The sequence below is a fragment of the Acartia tonsa genome, chromosome 12 (assembly GCF_053477335.1).
Source record: "Acartia tonsa isolate MP-2025a chromosome 12, ASM5347733v1, whole genome shotgun sequence".
NCBI classification, from domain to species: Eukaryota; Metazoa; Arthropoda; class Copepoda; order Calanoida; family Acartiidae; genus Acartia; species Acartia tonsa.
In genome coordinates this window covers 4,636,588-4,646,150 of record NC_137271.1, presented here as the reverse complement: position 1 = coordinate 4,646,150, position 9,563 = coordinate 4,636,588, and the positions used below count along the sequence as shown (strand labels likewise).

The 9,563-nt window shown below is 30.2% G+C and overlaps 2 protein-coding genes across 2 annotated transcripts; both read right to left on the bottom strand.

The window, feature by feature from the left end:
* Positions 1-407: 407 nt before the first annotated feature.
* LOC145333686 (perlucin-like protein) lies at positions 408-2,477 on the bottom strand. The gene is made up of 8 exons (XM_080178896.1): positions 2,420-2,477; positions 2,268-2,343; positions 1,738-1,776; positions 1,540-1,665; positions 1,368-1,463; positions 1,229-1,290; positions 770-863; positions 408-551 (listed from the first exon to the last, which is right to left on the bottom strand). Exons 2-8 carry the CDS (start codon positions 2,290-2,292, stop codon positions 544-546), a joined length of 450 nt encoding a protein of 149 aa, XP_080035022.1. The 5' UTR covers positions 2,293-2,343; positions 2,420-2,477; the 3' UTR covers positions 408-543.
* Positions 2,478-6,139: 3,662 nt separating this feature from the next.
* LOC145334471 (C-type mannose receptor 2-like) lies at positions 6,140-9,542 on the bottom strand. Its single transcript, XM_080179935.1, has 13 exons — positions 9,539-9,542; positions 8,945-8,986; positions 8,752-8,877; positions 8,488-8,589; positions 8,230-8,291; positions 8,036-8,117; positions 7,876-7,917; positions 7,677-7,802; positions 7,503-7,601; positions 7,094-7,158; positions 6,904-6,979; positions 6,436-6,564; positions 6,140-6,219 (listed from the first exon to the last, which is right to left on the bottom strand). The coding sequence occupies exons 1-13, from the start codon at positions 9,540-9,542 to the stop codon at positions 6,140-6,142; spliced, it is 1,035 nt and encodes a 344-aa protein (XP_080036061.1).
* Between the last annotated feature and the right edge of the window lie 21 nt (positions 9,543-9,563).

Genomic DNA, 9,563 nt, shown 5'->3' with positions numbered 1-9,563 from the left:
TAGGGCAAATGCCTTGGCCCGTAACAGGAGCAACTCATTACCATGTACTGTTAGGACTCCTCAGACGGAGGTCGTGCAAAGGGTTGGTTTCCACGGATGGCAACATCATTTAAAAGCGAAGCTCTAAATCCAATTATTATTCCAAAAATCAGATGAATAGGGTAATCATATCACACCAAACGTTTTTGTAAAACAAAGTTAAAAATCAGCATATTTTAAATGGAAGTAAGACTTTATAAGAACAATTATAGAGTTGCTTCTCTTTCTAAATCGTACCTAGTTTTTATTTGTGTGATCATGAAATCTATAGGACAATTATAACATGTCTGATTAACAAAAAGAGAAAACCTTTCTGTACGACTAATTATAGAAATGTTTTGCTTTTTAAAAGTAATCAATTTAAGATATAAAGCAAAAATCATTTTTATTTACATTAATTCTTACAAACCAAATTAAATTGAAATTAGAAATATAAAAATGTACAATATTATTTTCCATTAAGCAGGTCGAAGGTCAGTTTCTTGTTTCAATTTTGTTTTCACATTAGAATGCTGAAATAAAAAAAAGATATTAGTTAAAACTAAATGTATAGATGCACAAATAGTAATTAGCTTGCATGTCACAGAGATGTATGCTAATGTTACCGCCAGGATTTTATGTTTAGTCAAAGAAGATAAACTGATTTTTTGACAAGGCAATAATTTTACATTAAAGGAAAAAAAGAGTTTGCTAATATCAATTAGCAGATAAAAACAACAATTTGTAGTACCTGGCATTTTACAAACAGATGACATTCCATATTGTCTATAATGAGTTATAGTACAACTTGCATCATTCCAATTCCAGTTGTTATCTGTCCACCACTAAATTAAATTAAGGGTTTTCAATAATGTAATTTTTGATTAAGGATAATGTTACATTAGATGTATGCGAAACGAATGAAGTCACTGACACTTTCAGCTAAATGTATCTAATTTCCATAATTATTTTAATCTCTTGTCTTAAATAGTTCATGCCTTATGTAGAATAGAAAGAAATAATCAAATTTATGGTTTATAACATGTTCTACAAATTGTTGATAAACTTATGGCCTTTATCAATAATTCGCTTTTATTAGTTTGTTTACCTTACCATAACTGAGAAAACACAACAGAATTAAGTTTAAAATGTCTCAATGATTTGCACAAAAAACATATTTGAATGAATATGGAAAATGCTAAATACTTACAGCTACACAATCTTCACTAGCACCAGCCGGACTTGGAAATTTTGAAGATTCAGCAAATGTTACTGAAATGTGTATTTAATGTTATGTAATATCATAATTTAAGAAAATCTTTCTATATAAACTTTTTAAAAATCTTTACATGGAGTTCCGTCCAGCCATTCAAACTTTCCTTCTTGTCTTCTGTCATTAAGTCCCATCCAATATCCTACTTTCTCTTTGGCACTGCTTAAAAATCCTACAATATAAACAATAAAAAATGAAAAAATAATTAGTTTTTTTTCTATAGTTTATATGATCCAGTTAAAACTAACCTTTAATGTGTTCGTTTTCTTGTGTATTAGTTACTTTTGCAAGATTTGACCCAATGGCTAATGATTCACATCTTGTTTTAGCATCCAACCAGGACAGTTTGTCTGTGATTATGTTGAAACAAGAATCTAAATGTAATAAAATATGTTATTGACTCAAATACTTTTCTGCATTAAGTAATTTCCTGATTTCAAATTCACCTGTTTGAGAATAATAACTCCATCCTTCTTGACATTTTGCTGAAACAAATAAAATTGACTTGAGTAAAAACTTATAGTCTTAAAGTATGAACTAAAAATCACTTCCATTCTTAACTCAAAGTACATTTTTTAACAGATTTATAATTGAATATAGATGATCCAGTTTATAAAAAGAAAGAATTTAGATTTCTATTTATAATAAGAGAAATTTTAATTTGAGTTATAAATTTTCTATAGAAAATCATTTCAAAATTAATTATGTTTTTGTTAATATTAAAATTTCTGTAATTTGTTACACATAAAACAAAGATTTTATAAAAGAGATTGTATACACAAAGAGTTAGTTGTCTGATGAGTTTAAAATCAAGAAAATTCATATAAGACATGGTGTTAGGAAACTGAAGGCAAATGTAACGTCCCAAATGACTGGTAAAAGGGTTTTTAGCTGAAGATACTAGTTTAAAGGTTTTATCTTTTATACAAAATCAATACAAAATATACATTATTTTCACAAACTGCAGGATAAATACCTGGCTTCTTGCAAACAGCTGACATTGAACCTTTACAGTTGGCATCATTCCAACCATAGTCCCTTCTTTTATACCACTATGCATAAAAAATGAAATTTTTATATATCAATTCATATAAAAAAATTATTACAATTAATAAGAAATATTCTTACGTGGACACAGTTTTCATTACTACCACCATTTGGTTCACCGCCTGGCCAATCTGTAAATGGAACTAAAAAAAAATATTTGTAACATTTCAGCTCTTATTTGAACCTACAAAAAATATTTTTTTTTAATTTTTTGCTTAGATTGCAATAAAACCTCAGGAGTATATTTCTTTAGTTAGACGAGGAAACTTTTTTGGTAATCAGGGTGTTTTAATCACCAGTAAAATAGCTTAGAACAATTACAGTAAGTATATATTTACATACATTAATTGGTAAATTTACCTTCAGATCCATCCAGCCAAACATATAATCCTTCTTTGTCTATGTCGTTAACTCCCATCCAAAACCCAAATGGCTCATTCTCATCAACTTTTCTCATGAGATCTAAATAGGAATGAATGTCTTTCTGATGGAAAAGTGTTTTTCTAAGCTCCTCTTCAAGATACACAGCTGAAGTCAACATACAAAATTTTATCTATCTCATTTTCTGTGTATGGAAGATATAAGGCTATAATTAACTGACTTTTGATTATGATTATGTAGCAATATAAAAATTGAAATTGATTATTAGTTGTTCTAATGGTTGTTTATATATAGATATAGGTGCAGTTAGACATATTTCTGTATCAAGTCTGCTGTTGAAATTATTTAAAGTGATTCCTCTGAAAGTGATTCATAATATTTTTAAATATTTTTGTGCTTGGCTACTTTATGCACAGCAACTCTGATAGGAAATTGATACAATATTCATATGCGCTGTACTAAATCAATCATTAATTGGACTAATTCAACCAAATTAGTTTTTTTAGGTTTTTAATAATTCATACAACCCCCTTAAGTTATTCATTACAATAAAATACAATTTTGAAATTTATTTACTGTTTAAATTTGCATAAATATGACGTTTTTACTGACAATTTGGTTGAGTTTTACTAAAAGCACATTGCATGTAGACGATAAAATGATTATAACTTAAATTCTATTTGAGATAAATTGATGAAATAAAAAGTATATTCAACTTTATTATGCTGTGAAGTCACTTATTGGTTTTAAGAAATAATAAACCCCTTTGATCGGGGGGGGGGGGGGGGGCGTTAAGTATCGAAATAAATAAACTAATGTAAATTTTTTTTATGATGGGTTTTAATGATTCATATAGCAGCAAAACTGTTTTTAGAGAATACCTCTTTGTCTGTCCATCTGTCTAAATGCCTATTTTTCGGATTTCAATGATTCATCTAGCATAGCCTAATTCTAATTAGTTAATATATATGTATGAGAGCTCTGTCCTATCTCAATCACTTTTTTTTACTAAGTTTTACAGTACAGTTGTACAGAATAACATTATTTTTATTATAGTCTGGAAATTAGAAGGGGGGGGGGGGGTTAATGTAACAATCTCATAATCACTGATTAAATGGCACTTAGAATTCGAATTACGATCTGAAATTTTGCATGAGTAATCCTTGTTAGGTCTATTTTCCCTAAATTGAATAAAAAGTTGGAAAAGTGACGGCTAACGGCTGGCGGCTTAGCCGTTTAACCGTTTTTTGCCTATTTTCAGGGCAAATTCATCATTAATTATGTAGGAATCAACTTTAAAAAAAATATTTTTGGTTTAATTCATGGTAAATGATAGCAATAACTATTTTTAAAATTTCTAGTACCAGCCGCTAAACAGCTAGAAATAATTGAACATGGCTGGCGACGAACAAGAGTATTATGTGTAGATAGGGCTTGTGACGTGTCTTTGGATAGGTTTTTAGGGGTGGGATACTGAGTTCAAAAATAACAATAAGAATTGTGACCAACCATCCATATGGCAGGTAGATACGGCTGAATACGGCTGTCGGCAGTCAGGAGTATAATGTGTAGATAGGGCTTGTGACATGTCTTTGGTTAGGTTTTTAGGGGTGCTGAGCTCAAAAATACCAACAAGAATTGTGACGGACCATCCATATGGCAGCTAGGAAATAACTGAAAACAGCTGACAGCGGTCAGGAGTATAATGTGTAGATAGGGCTTGTGATATGTCTTTGGGTAGGTTTTTAGGGGTGCTGAGCTCTAAAATACCAGCTCAGCTGTTTGCCATGTTTTGTAGAAAATTAAGGATATGTGAACATCAAATATTTTTATAGAATCAAACTTTTCCAATTAAAATTTTAACCCTATATTGTTGAAAATATCAATAATAGGAAAGTTAAAAGTCCATACATAGCTTTTCTACATCCAAAACTGATAAAAACGGCCAAAGAAACGACTAGGAAAATCTAAAAGTTGTACAAGTAGATAAGCTTGTGATGTGTCTATATATAGGTTTTTATAGGTGCCAAGTCCAAAAATGTTAACAAAAATTGTGAGCGCCTGTCTCTATGTCATATGGATGGTCAGTCACAATTCCTGTTGGTATTTTTGAGCTCAGCACCCCTAAAAATCTACCCAAAGACACGTCACAAGCCCTATCTACAAATAACACTCCTGACCGCTGCCAGCCATCTTCAGCCGTTTCCCAGCTGCCATATGGACAGTCGGTTACAATTCTTGTTGTTATATTTGAGCTCAGCACCCCTGAAAACCTACCCAAAGACACATCACAAGCTTATCTAAAAATAATACTCTCGATCGGCGCCAGCTGTTTTCTAGCCGTTTTTTAGCAGCTTTGTTAGATTTAGTGAAAATAGACCTACCAAGGATTACTCATGCAAATTTCAGATCAAAATTTGAATTCAAAGTGCCATTTAATCATTGATTACGAGATGGTTGCATTAACCCCCCCCCCCCATTTATTTAAAAATAGGTAGTATATAATTATCTTAATCAGTGGCTTGCTTTTCTACACCCTCCTTAAACACCCCCCCACCCCTCTTTATTTTAAGTGGTGTAAATTTATTGCCATTACACCCCCATTGGAATTTAAAGAGGGGTGTATCAGATGGTGTAGGCTCTTGTCAAGAGGGTGACATGGGTGATCACCTAAGGAGGTGTATCCACCCCCCTTAATTTTACAAGGGTGGTGTAAACAACCCCTACACCAACCTTTTGCACGACTTTGATCTTAACTATACTTTCAGAGTACATAAAGTTGTTAATTCTGTAATTATTCTACAAAAATTATCTTCCTAAATTGATATATAATTTTCGGGGTGATCTGCCGTGAACTAAACACTAAAATTTTATGGAAAAAAATATCTTTGGAAGTTTGGAACATTCATGACTTGAAATTATCCCCCCTGCGTACCCAATACGCACTTATGCGTCAATATTGCATCTAAAGATACCCTTAGTTTAGGCATTAATTTCTCCAAAAAATGATGAAAAAAGATATTTTTTTTGATAAAATGATAAAAGTATATATAAAATAAAATAACCAGCAAAAAAAATTACAAAGTTATGTTAAATAAAACGAAAATTAGAGCGTTTAGTATGCCTTGTAAAATGAGTATTCTTCTTAAAAATTGTTACGATTTCGTAGGTTGAGTAAAACTTTTATAAGTTTCCCATTTCTATAAGTGAGTCAAGCCGCAGTGTATGATAAATTCTCACCTTTTACAAAATTGCTTTCTTCGCTTGTGGTTACTGAGGCAAGACTTGAACCCTGGGCCAAAGAAGAACATTCTGTATTAGCTTCTTCCCAATTCTGTCGTTTACTTAAAGTTGTGAAGCAAGAACCTGATTTGGTTAAAATATATTAAGGGTATGTACTTGAATTCAAATAAAATAGTTTTATTTGATGATATTATTCATAGGAGATACAACTATACCTGTTGCAGGATAATAAGACCATCCTTCAGGACATAATTGTGCTGAAATAAATAAAATAGATTTTAAGAATTTTCAACCCCAATAATCTGTCTTGTGTCTTGTAACTTAAAGGCTCCTTATTAGGTGGATTTCTCTCAAACAAAAATCAAATAAAAATTCTTACTTAAACTATAAAATCTATGGTTGTTTATGCTGTTTTAATTGATATTAATAAGATTAAATTCAACCGATATTGTAAATAACATTAAATGTCTTACTTGCAGTTGTAATTGTAGTTGTAGTTGTAGTTGTAGTTGTAGTTGTAGTTGTAGTTGTAGTTGTAGTTGTTGTTGTAGTAGTAGTTGAAGTTGTAGTTGTTGTTGTAGTAGTAGTTAAAGTTGATACACCTTAAAATAAAAACAGGTTTGTATTTTTAGAATGTTTTTAGCCCCACTCCTGGAGGCTCCAAATAATATCAAGATACATTCAAGACTTAATTGGAAATATAAGTGAGGCATATATTGATACTTTCTTGACTTTCCTTAATACCACAGATCAAGGAGTAATTGCAATATATTTGAATATATTACATATACTGATAGTTACTGAATGATTTTTTTAAAATTGTGATTCATAGAGCCATTGAAATCGGGAGTACTTCTGGTACCCGGTGTACCTGTCTACAGCTTTTCTGAGGCAAAAAATCTTATAATAAATGTTACTTTGTGTTTGTAAAGAAAATATACCTGGCTTCTTACATACAGCTGGCATCCTCAAAGAACACTGTGAATCATCCCACTGCCAGTTTTGATTTTTCAACCACTAAATATAGTAAATCAATAATTTTGTGTAACATTCAAACCAGTTTTTTATTAGTTTTGAAAATCTATAAAATTTAGGTTATATCAATGTAGTGTTAAAAATAATTTGTCTTACATGAGCACAGTCTTCAGTTCCACGTAAATTATTTGGTTGACCAGTATTCCAAGAAGAAAATGTAACTGAAATGATAATGTTTGGTCTATGATTTGCTTTTTGTTTATGTTTAATATTTAGCTGAGCTTTGAAGATTGGAAAGAGGTGTTGGGGTGGAGGCTATAAACTACCCTTCCCCTAGTATCCTATAATAATATAGCCCTATATTTTAAACATTAATACTGAGAAAAAAAAGAAAAGTTGGGTGTTTTTGGCTTCATTAACTTCCCCCCCCCCCCCCAAAAAAAAAGAAGATCTTTTGGACAAAAAAAAGAAAATATACTACATAAGAAAGATGAAGGATAAATGAATAGAAAAAAAAATTTCTCGTGTTTTTAATTTTTATTGGCAATAATTAGTAAAACTTAACCTTCAGAGCCATCCAGCCAAGCAAAGGAACTCTCTGTTTCTATGTCATTAGCTCCCATCCAAAATCCATAAACATCTTTATCAACTTTTTTCATGAGATCTAAATATAATTTAATGTTTTAAGAATTAATTCTTTTTCCACATTCTCTAATGATATGTATCAGTAAATATTAACCTATAACAAAATTGTTTTCTTCCTCTGTTGTTATTTTGGCAAGACTTGAACCATAAGCTAAAGAAGCACATGCTTCTTTGGATTCATCCCAGCTCAATGTATCATTTACACTGATAAAGCAGGAACCTGATATTTAATAAAATGCATTAAATCATATTAAAATATTTTGAATTTTTGAATTTACTGAAAGAGGGTATACCTGTTGGAGAATGATAAGACCATCCTTCAGGACATAATTTTGCTGAAACAAATAAAATGAATCTTAAAGATTTCAACCCAAGTTTTCTGTCTTGTGTACATTTCAGTTTGTTATGAAATATCTACTTTTCACTGTGATTATTGGTTTTAATATACTTTACCTGGCATCTTACATACAGCTGACATTCCATTTTTTGTTTCACAACCTTGATCATTCCACCCATAGCCAGCTCCTTTCCACCACTGTAAATATAAATGAAAAATTCGAAACAATTATTTTTTAAATCCTAAAAAATCTATAAAATTAAATTTTGATAGATATTTTCAAAACAACTAATAAAAAAAAGAGTCTTACGGAGATACAGTCTTCATTATAAATATTATTTGGTTCACCCGTCTTCCAAGCTGTAAATGTAACTGAAAGAAATCAACTTTAATTTTTTAATCCTTTATTTGAAACATAAAAATATATATTTTTTATTTTTTACTTAGCTCGCATTAAGACCTTAATATCAGGAGTATTTTAGTTATCAGGGTGATTTAACATTAAGTTAAATAGCTTAGAACCAATAAAACAAGTATATATTTTTTATATATAATTTGGTAAATTTACCTTCAGATCCATCAAGCCAGACATAGATTCCCTCTCTTTCTATGTCATTAGCTCCCATCCAAAATCCCAAGTTCACACTCTCATCAACTTTTTTCATGAGATCTATTTAAATATAAATAATGTCTGTCTGGGGAATCATGATTTTCTTGGCTCAATTCAAGTCAAGTATTTAACTATAGAACATCAATTGATACATTTTTATGTTTCTTTCATATTATTCTTAATTATCTTTGTGCTTTGCTACTTTATTATTAAAATACTAACCTATTACAAAATTGTTTTCTTCCTCTGTTGTTATTTTGGCAAGACTTGAACCATAGGCTAAAGAAGCGCATGCTTCTTTGGAGTCATCCCAGCTCAATGCATCATTTACAGTGTTAAAGCAGAAACCTGTTTTTTATTAAATCATATTAAAATAACTTTCATTCTTTTGAATTTACTGACAGAGTAGGTATACCTGTTGGAGAATAGTAAGACCATCCTTCGAGACATGGATTTTCTGAAACAAATAATATAGATTTCAAGGATTTTTAAAACCCAATTATCTGTCTTATGACTTGTGTCTTGGTTGAATTGCAATTGCTGTTTTTCACCAAATTGTGAATAATGGTACTTTTAATTTACTAAGGGTCTTCTATTAGGTACTTTTTTATTTCAAATAAAAAATATGACTTGAACTAAAAAATTTAACTTATAATAACCACTAAAATTTTTTTTGACCTTAAACAATTACATGTATACATGATAACTAATTGAGTGTGGTTCCTTTCTAATTTAAACAGCTTAAACAGACATATCTTATATTATAGCATTATTTTTGAATATTGTTTTTTTAGCAAGATATGAAAAAATAAGATGTACTACTTTTTTAGAAATCTGAAGATAAGAAATCTAAATCTAAAAAAAAGAGTAAATGCATTTGAACTTGAATTTAATGAGCCACATATTTTTTCCTGTTCAAAGGTTTAAACTTTATTTATATGACATATATTTAACATATTTTTATGTTCTAGCATGCAGTTTAAAAAATATCAAGACTAGAAAATCATACTCATCTTATATATGCAACTTAAAAA